The 17,544-nt window shown below is 39.9% G+C and overlaps 1 protein-coding gene across 4 annotated transcripts in view; it reads right to left on the minus strand.

Moving 5' to 3' along the window:
- LOC124058912 (cell migration inducing hyaluronidase 1) overlaps nt 1-17,544 on the minus strand; it is a 157,745-nt gene continuing 140,201 nt past the window's right edge. For all 4 annotated transcript variants that reach the window (XM_046388653.1, XM_046388576.1, XM_046388742.1 and 1 more), the window contains 9 exons: nt 15,243-15,423; nt 14,670-14,885; nt 13,188-13,399; nt 7,575-7,760; nt 6,423-6,627; nt 5,350-5,436; nt 3,717-3,874; nt 3,418-3,518; nt 1-2,890 (listed from right to left, as the gene is read on the minus strand). In XM_046388653.1, the coding sequence (XP_046244609.1) occupies nt 2,763-2,890; nt 3,418-3,518; nt 3,717-3,874; nt 5,350-5,436; nt 6,423-6,627; nt 7,575-7,760; nt 13,188-13,399; nt 14,670-14,885; nt 15,243-15,423 (1,474 nt within the window). In that variant the 3' untranslated portion in view covers nt 1-2,762. The remainder of the gene's footprint in view (nt 2,891-3,417; nt 3,519-3,716; nt 3,875-5,349; nt 5,437-6,422; nt 6,628-7,574; nt 7,761-13,187; nt 13,400-14,669; nt 14,886-15,242; nt 15,424-17,544) is intronic.

The following is a 17,544-nucleotide window of genomic DNA, read 5'->3' on the forward strand; positions in this document are numbered from 1 at the left end:
AACTGTTTAGCATCATTTATTTCTGTACAAAAGTCCTCAAAGAAATTCAGAGTCATGGAGCTTCAATTCTTTACAAGCCCAAGCCACATATACAACAAATCCATTTAATGTACAGTTAAAACGAGCCAACTATACCAAGAGTCGTATGCATGAATGCATTAGGTGTCTGATACAAATCTTTTAAATGGAACTATTATGGTTCTTACATACAGTATACATACAGGACAGTAACATTACAACTCACAGATGTACCTTGTAGATTTTGATAAACTGTGTCTGTACAATAAATAAGTATAAAATATATCTCTTAGCAATCTGTGGATTTATAGAAACACATTAAACATACAAAACACTAAATTACTGCTACAACCTCCGAAAAAAGACCAGCTATTTCGGCAAAGGAAGGAGGAATCCTTTTTGTTTTCCCAATTGTAACAAAGATTTTGGCATCATTTTGAAATGGGGAATCTGCACATTTGTAAAGTCCCTGATTTAACATTCCACGGAAATTTAATTTGATCTTTTATATTGTGTGGCCTTCTTGCTGGTTCACTCCAAAAACACTGACAAATGGGTCACAAATGCTGTTAAGAAAAAAAATACATGAGAGTAAAACATCACAATATCAAACGAGCGAATGCTCAGACTGAAACAGAGCAAGTTAACAACCACAGGTCTTAATGCAAAAGAAGGAATGTTTCAGATTTTTTCTTCTTCTCAATTCTCTCTTTAAACAATTTAGTCAAACACAGCAGGACATAAAAGCACTCAACTTTTACATCTGTCACACATCACAGAGGCCTGCATGGGAAGGATCATAAACATACATTATGCATGCGTTTGATTGGCTGGCCCTATTTGCTCCCTCTGCTTATATAATAGCTGTGCCTTTGCATCATACATTGACAAGCAACCATGGCTGACATCATGGAGGTCCACTGGAGAATTGGCCTGTAGTTTTAGAAAAAACAAAAAAACCTGGCTGGAAAAACATGATCAACATTACAGTGAATAATCTAAGGTCTAAGTCTCCTACCAACTACAACCAAACACTGCTCTGCGTAATACAACTTTATGTTTATTTCAGTGTTCCATGCCAGTGCAGAGTGAAGTATGAAAAACTTAACAATTAGAGGAGAGTAATGGTTCCAACAGAATTTAGTTTGTTTAAACTGGTGGGGAAGCTGTAAAATGAACTTTGGTCTGAAGCAAACTGGACTGAATATACTTGAAAAGGAGAGTCTCACTCAAGCAGCTACTCTTTTTATCCTAAAGCATTAAGTTTCACATTTTGAAAAACAGGTTGTTGGAGGGAAAATGAATTTTTTCACTATGACCATGAATGAATTACGGGACTCATGGGCCCCGGGACGCAGGCGCTTATTTAGTCATTTGGTCTCATCAGCATTTTGCTGGTGAACCAGAACTCTTAGGTTTTGTTTAGACTTCTTCAGCAAATCATATTTGTATGTCAAGTCGGATGTTTAAGACAGACTGACCACACTGATCAGATCGGTTTTGTGTGTCCAGACATCACCAACCAACCATGGCTGGCACCGTCAGTTTAAAGTGACTTGAGATTTATAGATCAGAGGATTAAAAGTTACAAATGGGATTCTTTTATTCTTTTATATGCTCAGTATCTTTCATGAATTGAACATAAGAACAACTAGGAAATTATCTTAAGACTAAGTTCAAGTATAAATTGAAGAACATTTTTAATCAATCATTAGGTCTGGATGTATTGGGTTGCTACATTGATTGACCTGGTGTGTGGAGGTGAGGAAGCAGGTTCAGTTTTGACCTATACTATTTCACCAACTACTATATTTTGATGTGTAGTAGTGAAAATTATTAAACCATGATCCTGTTCATGACAACATCTTTTTCCTTAACTATGAGTGGAGCCTTTCAGAATGGCTACACTTTTGCCTTTAGTTGTAGTCAGAGGACACTTAGATTTTAAGTTTCAGTAGATGTTCATAGCTGGTAGTGATACCAAGTGAAACAGTTTGCAACCACCTCAGACAGCACTGTTCAACACTGTCATCTGACTCCAAAGTGTATCAGTATTTTGCTGTATAAGTAAACCAATAGTCAAGTCCTTCAGAGGACAGACCGAGTACAAACTATTAAAGGTTGAACTGTATTTACCCCCCTTTATTATGCTAGGTGTAGCTTGAGAAGAGTGGGTTAATGTTTTGTTTTTTGTCAGGGAGCTAACAAGCCTACCAAGTAGTGTTAATGTTAACACCCGATGTGTTGGGTTGCTGAACAAATCCAACAATTGGCTAACACTATGTAAACATAGCAGTGGTGGAAGTGACACAAGGACAGTGTTAACTCAGGAACTGAACCAATATCAGCCAGGTCTGTTCATGTCTGTGGAGCCATTTCTGCAAACACAACTCAGAGGACCTCCAAAATGGCCGCCAGAGGAAGTATTGTCATGTTAAAGCCCTGCACTGATGAGATGCCCATGATGATCATGGGCAGTGCTAGCCCTGGGAGAGGGTCTCCACTTTTTCAACACACTAAATCGCATCATTTTCTCACCACCAAACCTAAAAGCACTTGGAGCTTGGAGCACTGACTCTGTAGTGCTGGCAGTGTGCATGTGTATGTATAAGTGTGTGCCTGTACATGTTTTTTTTCTCTTTTTTCTTTTTCTTTTTTTTTTTTTTGGAGGAAGAGTGTATTTTAGTCAGTCTCCAGAGGCTAAATAGTCTCTTGGCTGTTGTCCCCCCCCTTCTGCCTGCCACTCATAGCTTCATCTTGTGGACCACAGGGACAGGCAGGACCTGATGGATCTTGGCTCGGTTGGTGTCCACCTCCATACGGACCCAGTCAGGATGGAAGGAGCCCTTGAAACCCACAAATGCCAGCTTATCTGCAATAAGGCCAAAGAGCAGTAAAGTGAAATTATTATAATGCCTGCTATTGCACTCACTTATCTTTATAACAACAGCTTTGTCATAAAGACTGGTTATGAACACTTGCAACTCATGTAGAGTCAGTTATATTTTAGGACTATCACCAAAGGAGAGACAGCATGACTAGTTGTGCTGGGATTGATCCTGAAAACTGTCAGTTAAATCATGAAAGATGGAAATTACAGTTTTTCCCAAACATCTTGCATTCCATTTAAAATGTTGTCATTTTCAAAATAATTAATAATGATTTTTTTTTTTTGGATAAATCACCATTGGCAGTGTTTACAAAGAAGTTACAAGAAATTAATTTCCTTGATTGCTTATATATAATGATATATAATATATAATGATACATGACACATCATTATTAGACACCGATAATGCTGTGATTAGATAGGATTTCAGGTACTGCATACTCATGTTAGAATGGTCAGCAGTGAGAGCATTCACCTCAACAGACACCGCTACAGATATAGTTGATTACCTTTCAGTTTTATGCTTTTGTCTGCTCCAAGTCTCTCCAGGACTTTAGTCCAGGGTCCTCTGGTAACCAGACGGCCTTTAGATGTAATAAGGACAATGGAACTGGAGGAACAGTAAAAGCAGTAAGCCATTTTAGTGTTAACATTTAGCTAGTAGCTGCATGAGTCATTTAAACTATAGTGTGTGAGTTGTACTGGAGCCTGAGACACAATGTTGTTATAAAAATGACTTAAAAGGATCACAAAAGAGTGGTAGTAAAAACTGAGAAGGATTTTTAGCAAAGTTGAAGCATATTCTTACCCGTCCCTCAGTCCATTGACGTAGTTGTCTATCTGTGCAGGTATGCCCTGCAAGATGGAGTTCCTGAAGTCTTTACTCTCCACTGTTTTCCCATCATGTCCATTAATTACCGTCAGCTGCACCCCATCTTCTCGCTGGTACAACTTCCTGCCATTGACCTGTCACAACACAGCCAGCCAATCACACTACATTGCTGGGTTCTACTGTATAACATAACACTGCATACTTCAGAAATGTGACAGCTCAGCAGAACTGACACTGAATAACACAGTGTCCATAAAAAGAAAAACAAAATGAGATATAAACTGCTTTATTAAATGGAAAATAATATAATTTGAAAGAAATGAATATAAACAAAACAAAAAGAATACAACAACAACAAGGTAACAACAAACAAATTAAAGGGTCAAGGTGATATGGTGTAGTTTGGTGGAAAGTAAAGTAGTTACATGAAATACATGAAACTGTTCACAACAGGGTCTGTAGATTATCTTGAGTAACCATGTATTTTTGGCCACTTTGAGCGCTTCAAGTGAAGTACCATCTAGTTCTGTTGTATTCAACGCAGACATTTCTCACACCAAAACAGCCAAGGTGGATAAAGCAAAAATATGTATTTTGGGGTGAATTGTCCCTTTAGGACAGGCATGTCAAACTGGTCCACAGGAGGGCCGGTGTGGCTGCAGGTTTTCTTTCCAACCAAGTAGCAGCACACCAGACTTGACTCATTTAATCAACTGATCTCTGTCTTCAGACAGTTGATTGGTCAAACGGTGTGCTCTTGGTTGGTTGGCACAAAAACCTGCAGCCACACCGGCCCTCCTGTGGACCAGTTTGACATATGTGCTTTAGGATAAGATTCAATTAGATTTAAAGGATTATTCTATGCAACTTACAAGTGAAGCCAAAAAGCAAAAAGCAAAACTTGGATCCCCTAATCCTCGATATCATGTTTCATTAGTCCTTCTCTGTATGGTAAACACCCCAAATGTTCAAATTTCACATTTCCAGTTTTCAATGCAGGCTTTCATTTAGAAATGTGTAGTCTACAAGCCCAAGCTGAGGTAAGCCAGATGACGTCACTATGACATCGTCATAGTGATTTTCAAAGGACCACAGAATACATTACGCAGCTTCTCAAATTGTCTGTTTTGTCAGTGACTTTGGAATGACCTTCAACAATTCAAATCTTTCTCAAGAATCGCTCGCCCCACCTTTATTGTAAGAAAGTTTTGCTAAAAGTGAACAATAGGACATAGAGGACATATCAATCATCTGGTGAGGAACTTTTAGGAGAGGCTTCTAAGTGATTATGTGATTAATCAGATGTTTGATCTGAGTGGAACATGAAACAAATGACCTGACATCCGAGCTATACTAGCTATACTACAGTTATGCAGGAGAGCTAACTATGCAGTGTGATAGGGATAAGTGAAAACAGTTACATGTCATGATGTAGAAATGCAACCTGTACCGTGTCTCTTAATGACACTCTCTAGAAGAAGGAAGATGAAATTATGTATATTGAGATCATTTCCGTTCAGTAACCCTTTGCTAGCGACCTACACTGATCAACCAAAGTCACAGTAACTGTACACCTCCTATTCTACTGTCTGTATGAGACAAAGGATACCTCAGTAAAGGCAAAGTCCTCCTTGATGTGGAAGAAGCGAGTGTTGTAGGACTCCAGTTTGACCTCCAGGAAGTGTTCTTGTGAGTGCTGAGAGTGAGCAAGCAAAGAAGCAGAGCTGGAATAAATACACAAGTTTTGGTATTTCACAGAAACAATTTAAAGTCGGGTTTTTTACTCACCACACTGAGCTCACGGAGCTAAACAAATTAGATGAACTAATTACGGCTGAAGCTATCTATAAAAGGAAGAGATTACATTTTGAATGACCGCTGTGGGACGGTGAGATTCAGAGGCAGGAAAAGTATCAGGAGGAACAGGATGTAAATAAGAACACAGCAAATGAGACACTCAGTTTACAAGCTGTGCAAAATAAACCAAGTAGAGTAAAACAGAAACAGAAAACAGGGGACAGGGAACATTTTACTGCACTATGACTACTTTTACCTAAGATAATTTAAGCACATGGAGCTGAATAAACTTATATACTTTTACTTAAATTTTGAATGCAGGATTTTTACTGTGTCCAGTCTAGTCCAGTTGATATGCATCTCTGTCTATATACGCCCCAACTCTGTTACCTTCCCTCTCTTCCTCCCTCCCCCTCTCTCCCTCCCTCCCCCTCTCCCTCTCTCACAACCCAATCGGAAGTTGGGAGAAGGAAGTTTTTCTTTGCCACTGTGCTTGCTCATAGAGGTTTCGTTGGGTCTCTCTAATTGGAATGTCATGGTTAAAAGTGTCACGAGACAACTATTGTTTATTTGACGCCATATAAATAAACTGAACTGAAATTGAATTGAGTTGAGTTATATTTACTGGTGAGAGAAATTGAACTGTTCTCTGACTTCAGATTCAAAGTCTACAGCACAAGCTTATTAACATACTCTTTTCCATTAGAAGGACAATATGCTTTTCCATCAAAGGAACTGCAAACTGAAGACAATGAAATTCCACACCTGACAGAGGACTCTGAGATACACTAGTCCTCCCACCCTAAAAAGACTGATGGTCTGACCAGTGTCAGTTCCATTACAATTGTGTGTCAGCTGTGTGAAATTTCACAATAAATATCTCACCAGTCTGCCGTTGGGTATCATTCGGGGCATCGGTACATCCACAACGGGCACCTCAGCGTGTTTGGGGTAGGCCTGGGCCCTGCAGTCGCTGCGTGGACTGCCTTTAGGAATGACGGCTGTGATCTTCACCCTCTCACAACCTTTGACAGAGCAGAAGGCAAACTGCTCCCTGTCGTTATGAGCCTTCACCTTCAGGAAAAGCAGTCTGCAATGCACACAGCAAAGCTTTAGAGTTCATACACATCATCTGATGCTTTGCAATCGCAAAACAAAGAAACAGCAACAAAGGCAAAGACATTAAAAAAGAAACTGCAAAATGAAATTAGATAAAGGGTGTATTAAAAGGGTTTTTTGTGTGTTTATCTGTGTGTTTCTGAAGCTTTTTAAATCATTCTGTATCTTCCCAGTAGCGATCCTTATGTATTCAAATGGTAATATAGACAAAAGTGCAGGGACACAGACATTAATATGAAGCTGTTCCCCCCCTTTGCGGCTTCCACTCTTCTGGGAAGGCTTTCTGAAGTGTTTCTGTGGGAAGTTTTGCCCATTCATGCAGCAGAGCAATAGTGAGGTCAGACACTGATGTTGAATCAAAAGGCCTGGCTCACAGTCTCTGTTCTAGTTCATCTGAAAGGTGTTTGATGGGGTTGAGAACTCTGTGTGAACCAGTCAAGTTCTTCCACACCAAACTCATCCAGCCATGTCTTTATGGAGCTTTGCTTTGTGCACTGGGGCACAGTCATGCTGGAATAGAAAAGGTTCCTTCAACAAACTGTTGCCACACAGTTGGAAGCATAGCATTGTCCAAAATGTCTTGGTATGCTGAAGCATTAAGATTTCCTGGAGAACAACCCCATATCACACCTGAATTCAATAATTAAGTGTCCACTTTCGTCTATATAGTGTATTTCAAATACTGGTTCAAATATGCATGCTTCAGAGTCAAAAGCTAAAGTCTAAAAGTCTTGAAACTTTTTCCTTTATGCAGAACATGTAGTGGTTTGAATTTTCACAGAACTACCCTGCTCATAACATGTTTCTACACTGAATGTTATTTTGTGATAACTGATAATAGTTATTAAGTTTGCTTGTGAGATGATAAGTGAGCTGAGACAACGTGGTGGTCTGTGTGCAAGTGTGTGTGTGTCTGACCCAGTGTCTTCCTCCCAGTAGTAGTATCCTCTGGCCAGGTGGGAGTGGTTTATCTTCTCCCTCTGTGTTGTCCTCATGAAGACACCGGTCTTGCGGGTCTGTTTGGTCAGGCGGTTGTGAATGTCGGAGATCACAGTGAAGTCGGTGCCTTGTGGGTAGCAGAGCCCCACGTTGATCCAGTCATTTCTACAACACAATACAGTCAGAAGGCAAACTGAGTACAAAGAGTGGTATGTTCGAATATGCAACACTTTAGACTAGTTTACCTTTCTGAGATCACTATTGTTGCTTTTATGTCATATGTTATTTCTTGATCTTCATCATTCCTACATTGTAGTACAAATATATGTGTTATACTGAGTACAGCTAATGGTTAAAATTAAACTCAATCTGGAACATATACTCTAATATCCTGTACATTGCAATATAGACAAAAGATAGGTAAGTCATAACAGGTTAGCCATGATACAGTTCCTGCTCAGTGATCAGCTGATCAGACAGTGGTTGTAGTGGGCAGCTTGCAGGTGTGAATCTGTGTAACTGGGCGATCAGGGCCTTCCCTGCATTGCTCTCAGTGAATAAATACAGGTTAACACACACCTGATTGTGTGTTATATTCATGTCTAAATTATATTTATACACCCCTTTAAGTTGCTGATTGTCAGTCTGTTAATGCAGCATACAGGATTATGTTATATACATTTTGCTATATACATATATATATATATATATATTGTACACTAAGCTGAATGAGGGAGACCATCAGAACCACTGTCCAGGATGATACAACAAAGATTCATCTGTACATCAGGAATATGGCCCACAAAGATGCACTGTTAAGTCAAGTCAAGTCAAGTCAAGTCAACTTTATTTGTATAGCCCATTTTTACAAGCAGTTTGTCTCAAAGGGCTTAACATAACATCAGCAACATCCTCTGCCCTTCGACCCTCACATCGACTAAGGAAAAACTCCCAGAAAAACCTTTAACAGGAAAAAATGGAAGAAACCTCAGGGTGAGCAACAGAGGAGGGATCCCTCACCCAGGACGGGCAGACGTGCAATGGATGTTGTACAGGCAGGAAAGCAGTTAACAACATGAGAATGACATTACTAAAAAGACAAGTAAAACAAAATTTCAACTGTTTAGTTTCATTTTTGATACCACCCCAATATGATTTTAACATTTCACAAGACTGAAATTATAATAATGAAATTATAATGAATTGCTGTATCATTCATGTATGTTTTATGTGCTGTTGAAAATCACTATCAAGTTAAGTGAATAGGATGAGGATGATGAGAAGGACTACAAGCATGGGGGACCAAGCCCTTGCACGGCATGTACCACCAACAGATAGAAGAAGTGGCTGATATCAAGAAATCCTACCAATGGCTGGAAAAGGCTCGACTGAAGGACAGCACAGAAGCACTAATCATGGCAGCACAAGAACAGGCACTCAGTACAACACCATTAGAGGCTGGGGTTTACCACAGCAGACAGGACCTCAGGTGCAGGCTGTGCAAAGAAGCCCCTGATACAATTCAGTACGTAACAGCAGAGTGTAAGATGCAGGCAGAACCAGCGTACATGGAACGCCATAACCAAGTGGCTGGCGTAGTATACAGGAACATCTGCACTGAGTATGGTCTGGAAGTCCCAAAGTCAGAATGGAAGACACCTCCCAAAGTGGTTGAGAATGACCACGTTAAGATCCTGTGGGACTTCCAGATCCAGACTGGCAAAATGGTGACAGCGAACCAGACGGACATTGTGGTGGTTGACAGAAGAAGGCAGTGGTGATAGATGTTGCAATCCCAAGTGACAGCAAAATCAAGAAAAAGGAACACGAGAAGCTTGAACAATACCATGGGCTGAACAAGAAGGAAATGGAACAACAAAACAAAAGTCCCCAGTTCCTTAACAAGACAGCAAATCTAGAAGATAATGATTTTCTGCTGTGAGGTCCATAGCAAAGTTTAAAAGAAGTAGGATGTGGTTACATTTTACATCACACTGCACAAGGTAGGCAAGAGCAGCTCATGATCAGTTAATATATTCTCTGTTATCTCAAATCAAGCCAAAACAAGTCATATTTCAGCTCTTTGTGCCGAGAATCAGCACTACTTGTTGTATTCCTCTGTGAACTGTAGATGGAGCTGTTGCTATACAGCTCCAGTGGAAATATACTATTTTGGCTCTATACTGTCCATGTGGGAGGGAGGACTCAAGCCACAGGGAATACATGACATACTTGAAATGACAACTAGGCTTTATGCAGTAGAAATGACTGAAGGCCTCGCTGTAACCATTGTCTGAAGGGAAGAGCACAGAGTGAGAGTCTCCTCGTTTCTGTGGTGAATCTTCTGTAACTAGCAAGGGTGAGAGGAATGAGCTGACGGTGTCCATCAATTTACTTCACTCACCATGCATTTTCTGAGTCAGAAGCTGTTTCAGAAAACCATCTCAGAAAATCTTTAAGGAGGGATCTGCGCTCGCAACAGAATTAATCTTGTCAGCTAACTCCCCACGTCATGGAGCAAATCCTTACATACGTACATCCAACCCCGAAGTTGTTATTATGCTACAAACAAAGTACTTGTCGGCATCTGAAACACCTGATACTCATACAGTTCTGGAATCAACAATCGTGCCTACATGGGTCAGGTGTGTTGGGATGTGAACATTAACAGGGTCTAAAATTCTTTGTGTGTGTGTGTGTGTGTAACACCATGGATGCCTTTGTGGAGACGCTCTTTATCGGTGGCAGATGCAGGTTGGCTGAGGGGCAGGGGAAGAAAAACTGAAACGGAACCAGCTGTTTGTGATGGGGTAGCAGTGTACAAGAAAGGTGTGATGCATTTATGGTAAAACAGTTTAAACTTTAGTTAAGATTAAATTGTTTTATTATGTGTCTCAGATGTTATAACTGCTACAACTCTGGAATCAAAACACACAGGGAACTATAAACTATTTGATCTAATTTAGCATTTAGCTTGCACCATGCATCAAATTTTCTGTATTTTCTCCATTGGAAGAGCACCATACAGTTCACATCTTCACACTGTTCATGATTCTTCATGTTTTGTCTCACTCGTTAAGCTCATATTTGAACCAGAAGAAGACAGAAGAAGAAGACAGCTTTATTTGTATAGCCCATTTTTACAAGCAGTTTGTCTCAAAGGGCTTAACATAACATCGTAGCAACGTCCTCTGCCCTTCGACCTTCACATCGACTAAGGAAAAACTCCCAGAAAAAAAATGGGAGAAACTTCAGGGTGAGAAACAGAGAAGGGATCCCTCATTCAGGATGGGCAGACGTGCAATGGATGTTGTACAGGCAGGAAAGCAGTTAACAACAATGAGAACAACATTAGTAAAAAGACAAAGCACCATCATCAAGTATGGCCGTTTTGCTTGAAGCAGAATGAATCATTTAGGATCAGTATATTCCTTTAATGATACATCATCAACAAAACCAGCTCCTTCCCCACTTAAAAGGAGGACTCCACTGATTTACCATCATACTCCTGTGACTATGCACACTTTAAAAAAAGGTAGGGAGGACATTCACAACTCACACCAGAGACCATCTTTGATCAGTGACAGGAGATATCATCTCCCCGCATACAACCACCCCTCTTCACACGATCAAAGGTCCATGACACCTGAAACAGATCCATTCACTGTATGATGCACAATCTCCCTCTCATCCTCCTTTTCCTCCTCTTCAGTGTTTACTTCAGTGCTGAGCTGAAGGTAAAATACAGGCTAAAACTCACTTCATGGATGGCTGACTGCAACAGATGAAGCCCTCAGGCTGCTTGGTTTAGTCAAAGAAGCGGGCTTGTAAACAGCTCAAATGTTTGTCTTGATGCTTTTCACTGGATCAGAAAGGCTTGCTTTTCTGGGCTGATTTTAAAGACAGTTTAGACATATTATATCCTTCTCTTTTAGATCAACACTTACTTAAAGTCGAGATAAAAATATATAACAGTTCACAACCCCTGACTAAACACCGATATTAACTTGTATTCATCCATATTAAACAGAAAATCAGCAGTTCTATGCCTCCATGCTTAAATCGAGTTGCAGTTTCCATCCATGTCAGACTCATATAATACATGCAATGACTAATACCAACAAAACCAATGAGTTTGAGCAACAATGCTTGAAAATATGTATGTTGTTGCAAAGAAGCAACAAATTCTAAAAGGTGGCTGCTTCATAAACATCTCCAACCCAGCAGCACAGAGGATCTATACTATCAGAACACCCAAGATGAGTGTCACCGATTCACGGTCTCACTACATGTGAAATATGGTCACAACCTGCCCCTCTTTTCGAGTTGGACAGAAAACATGATAATGTTATAATGAAGTTGACCTTTGACCTTTTGTCTAAAATGTCATCACTTTATCAATCATCAAATCATAATTTTTATCATTTGTGTTAGAAATTAGTTATGGCCAAAAACATGTTTGTGACTGCGCCTTGACCAGTTTTTAATCTTAAAAATCTTAACCTCTTCCTAGGGGGTACTGTAGTTAATCACGGTGCCCTCAGCTGTAATTCACCCATTGCCATAATCAGAGTGGGGCTGAAATATTGAAAAAATCGAGATATTATCAAGTGCAAAATCCAGGAGGGGAAATTTTTTTGATGAAGGTAAAAATGTGTCACATATAGTATTATTAATGAAGCACTGTGGTGCTATAGAGATATCCCAGCCAACAGATCATATTCTGCAGACTTAAGGGAACATGCTTGTTTGGCACAAAACCCAGCAAAAATCACATCATCATTTTTATTTATTTTTGTCTGTGAAAATGAAATGTAAAATTACCACTACCACTAACTCACATCCTAATCTCATTATCTCTCAAAACAATCACAATATAATTTTTTATTTGCTATTATTATTTTTTTTATTGCTAGGTTCTAACTCAGAGTATATCTTGACTGATGATATGACATTTTTACATTCTGCACTTTCTAGATAACCAGACATGAGTTTCCATTAGCCTTTGGGGGAAACAACACTCGGGGCGAGTAATTATAATCTCAACACAGCACAGCACAGTCCAGTGGAAAAGGGCAAAGACTTTTCTCAGTGGTCATTTGCTTTTACTGAGATTTAAATGAATACATGCAGGCACACTAGAGCTGCTGATAGAGGTGACTGTATCATAAGGAAAAAGCTCATTTCTCCCATCCGTACAACCATCATATGTCTGCAACACACTTTCAACTGATTTCCATGTTGCGCTATCCATGAACATCAAGCACATTTAAAGTCTTACGTCATGTGTTATTTGCTCCTATTACTGTTTCAATCCCATTTAGCTGCTGTTGTGAGACCATGATTATTATGCAGGCTTGAATGTGTTTGATCTACAATCAATCCTGAGCCTGCAAATGATACATTTGGCTAAATCTTGTACTTTTACATCACACTAATGATATCTAACGAGCACTGACCGAAATAAATAAAGCAAATGATTCTCACCTGGTCAAATAATCCAAATCAGACCTGCTGTAAACATGCTGTGTGTTATGGTGGTGTTTGCTGTGAGTGTGTGCTGTCATAAGTGCAGCTCATGTGTCCACTGACTTGCTGAAGTTGATGAGCCAGATGGTGACCTCTGCAGGCGCCGCCTGGTCCCAGTGGATGGTGTAGCCTTTGGTTAGTGTGATCACTGGCTGAAACTGCTGGTAGTGTTTCCTCTTACCCAGAGCACCCTCTAGTGTCAAGGGCCGATCAGGGTACTCATCCCTCACTATGTGCATGTTCAGGTTGGCGGGGTTACGTGTCTGGACATAGATCTGAAGAAAAAAACCACCATAGCGTCAGAAGGCTGATCCTAATAATTTTGTCATGATACAAGCACCTAATGTTTAACATTGCCGTAGAAAATTCCTACATCTGTATATATGCATATGTACAGTATAAACCTCAGATAGACATCACTGACATTAAAGCTGACATTACAGGGACTCTTTGCTTATACTACTGCTATGTGAATGTGTATTTGGATCCTTTAATAAAGTAAATACACCAAGACAGGAATATAAAAATACTCCATTACAAGTAAAAGTCCTGTATGAAAAATACATAACTAAAAGTATTATTAAGAAAATGTAGTAAAAACATTGAAAGTAATATATACAGTTATATCTAAGCTATATATTCACACACATATATATATGTGTGTGTATGTATTTGTTAGTAAGTGTTAGTGTATGAGCAACATGTAACTGTAGTCACTGCTGGAGGTGCAGTTAGTGTCTCTTTTGGATACAGTTAGACCTGTTCATCAAAGCCAAATGTGCTCACTTTATCTTGTTAGTCAGACAGCTTTCAAGTTGTTTGAAGGCACCTTTAAAGCAGCTATGCTAGTAGTTTCCGCCTTACTCCTGTCTTTGTGTTAAACTAATCAAAAAATATCTTGTGTTGTGTACCGGACACAGAGATAAAACTGATAAATACTCCGGATAAGAAAATAAACACATTTTTCCAAAAATACACTAAATATTAAAAACATGGTATTTTTTTTTCCTGAAACAAAATCATCACTATTATTTCATGTGCTACAAAACCTCCAGTTAGGATATCAGATATTATCGGTGCATGAATGAACCTGAGATACAGAGACATGAAGGTAGGGAAAGAGGGGTCAAGCAACTGGGTATTTGATAAGCAACTGAACATAAGACAAACTGAGGGAATGTTGACAGGATGAATGACAGCCAGAGGCCGGTAAGGTAAAGGTACGCTTACAGGTACAATGTCAGGGTAAATGAGGTATTCTTTCCTACCCCATATGCTCTGAAGAAGAATGATACAAAGGTGGAATGGCACAGACTATTACCGTACGCCCCACTTATGAACAACTGAGATGACCAAGATATGCCAAAATATGCATGATTTCTCATTTCACACAGAACACATTCTTATTTATGAAGAACTTTGACTAGTATGTGAAAATACATGCAATCAACCAAAGCCAGGCTGTAAGAGAGAGTAATTTTGTGTTTTTTGAGGGCTGATTTGTGAGGATGAACGAGTGACGGAATCTACTGCCCACTGACCCACCTGTGCATAGCGGCCACTACAGATGGCAGCCCTCCAGTCAGGCACGTCGATGCAGTCATGGTGACGGAGCAGCCAGTTGTCCTCTTTGACCAGAAAGGCTCCAGGATACTCACTGACTGAACCATCAATATCATGGAAGATGGTTGTTTTGTCCCCGTCCATCTGCATGTTATTAAACCAGGGACCCGGCTCCCCAAAAAACACCCGAGACGTGATCTGCAATACAGTGATACAGGCACAAACCTTAAGCTGCACGAAATGAGCATGTTGTGCTCATAAACATAACGCATTATGACATCCAAAAGCTTGCAAATTTTCTTTACTTCTCCAGATTTTACTTTCATTGAGGTGGAAAAGCCCCTGATAACATTTAAAACACAGCTAAGGCCTTCTTCTGTCCAAAGTTGACCAGTTTTCACATTTTCCACACAGCACTGGTGGTGCAGTCACCTAGTGGTGAGGACAGCTAAATTGCATCAGTTTACATGAAAATAAGGTTATCATCACAATATTTTTCTGAGTACTGACACTGATGTTTATTGCTTTGGGTAATTCACACAGGAGCTAACTCACGGGTACGTGGTCAAAAGTGATGCCAGTGACGTTATTGTTGGGGCAGCTCTGCCACGAGTTGTTGAGCCTGAAGCCAAAGGCACTGGTGTGCCGTCCATCTAGGGCTGTGTACTTCCGAAATGTGCAGTTCTGCATGTTGATGGGCCCATCATAGATCTGCATACCCCTTATAGGAAAATCACTGTAGGGAAATGCAAATCACGCACAAACACACACAATCAGAATGGGGTGTGATGTTGATATAGTACACTGTAAAGGAAGTGGAAGTAGTGGCTGGACAAACAAAAGTCAATCTGCTAACCCATGCTTCAACACTGGAATGCATGGGTGCATCTCATACTATTACTTTTAATGTAGCTTGTAGTTGGCTGACGTTAATGTGGTTATCCACACCTGGGTAAGATTAGCCCTGATCCAGGATTAGAGTCTGTGCTTTATTGGCTTTTGATGTATTTTCATCACTGGCTGAAGGCAGTGTTTAAAAGGCATAAAACTATTTTCCACAGCAACACTCCACTCTATTCACCATATTTAGTCTAAAAATTACATTTTCAACAAAACTTTCACCTTGGAAAGACTTGCTTACCTTATTCATTTGCACACACACTAGTTTTTAACAACAATTGTCTTCATCACACTCAATATCACATCTATCTGTAATGGTGTGACAAATATATCTGTTGATGCTAAAAACCATTATAAGTATTTATACTGGGGAATAGAATACTAAAGGAGAAGCAAATCTGGTTTAATGAACTTGGACAGTGATAAAATGATAAAATGGGACTAAAGTTGTAGAGTACAGACCATTCAGACCGTACAGACTTTCATCACTAAAACATTTTAATTCATAGAATTAACAGTCTGGCGCTGTAGGCACGGTAGTGTGACTGAAAAAAAAATTTGTGGTTCAGACTGTCCATGACAGGGCAGCAGCACGAGGACCAGGGTTACTTATTTTGACCAAATTATCAATCTTTTTCAAACCTTGGTTGAAGCTCCACTGTCATGACCCAGCTCAGGAAGTCATTACAAGGAGCTAGACACACAAGGGTAAACATTTAAATAATGTTTTATTGAACATAATTAAACCAAATCTGACCAAGTTACAGTAGCAGTAAGTGTTCCCAGCACAGGGTGTGGAAATCAGTCAGAGCAGTAGTGCCTGATGTGTATTGAGTGAAATATGTGGTTGCATATGTTGCATGGTGCAACAAAAAAAAAATTACTTCAGGTTACTGAACGAGCTGCCTACAAAGACAGGTGAACCGCACAGCAAAGAAAATAACACAGCAAGAGGGTTCGTAGTTTAAGTCCCGGTCTGGGCCCTTCTATGTGGAGTTTGCATGTTCTCCCTGTGCCTGCGTGGGTTTTCTCCGGGTACTCCGGCTTCCTCCCACAATACCAAAAACATGCACATTAGGTTAAATGGCTACTCTACATTGCCCCTAGGTGTGAGTGTGAGAGTGTGTGGTTGTCTGTCTTTGTGTGTTGGCCCTGTGATTGACTGGCGACCAGCCCAGGGTGAACCCCGCCTCTCGCCCGTAGTCAGCTGGGATAGGCTCCAGCTCCCCCGCAACCCTGACGGATAAGCGGTATAGAAAATGGATGGATGGATGGACAACAGGTTAAATGACTGTGTATGAAGGGAGTCACATGCAGTGACAAACCAACAAATTATTAGGGATGCACAACATATATATATTGAACCAATAAATTATCAGACCAATAAGGGGAAAATTATATTATCAGTTATCAACTGATAATGATAATGAAATTAGAACCAGCAAATAGAGCTGACAATGCTAAACTAAACTGCTTTCAATGACTCTTGTTGTATTCATGATGTCAAAGTGCTCCACCTGGGTAGACCCACGAAGTGTAGACAGACTAGATAGACATCATGATCGCTGTTTGCAATACATGTTCCACGAGGGTCATAGTTAGCATATGAATTCTTGAGTTATGGCAAAAACTCCCAGTGATCTTTAAATTTTAATCACCAAAATCTCATCAGTTCATCTTTTCTTTGACTTCAGCTAGATACTTGAGGTAAATTTGAAAGAAATCCTGAGATATCGCATTCATGGGATTTGGGACTAATGTAACAACAGCCACGTCTATCTCTGGAGCAAAGGCTTAATAAAGAGAAAGACTAACTACCCAAATTCACGCTCTGGTGTTTTCTGACTCCCTACCATGGATGGTAATGAAAATCTTTTCTATCTAGAGGCTTCATCAAATGTTCAGTACAACACTGCATGAAAACACTTATGCAACGGTGTCCCAGAGTTCATATAGT

Source organism: Scatophagus argus, chromosome 1, assembly GCF_020382885.2.
Source record: "Scatophagus argus isolate fScaArg1 chromosome 1, fScaArg1.pri, whole genome shotgun sequence".
NCBI classification, from domain to species: Eukaryota; Metazoa; Chordata; class Actinopteri; family Scatophagidae; genus Scatophagus; species Scatophagus argus.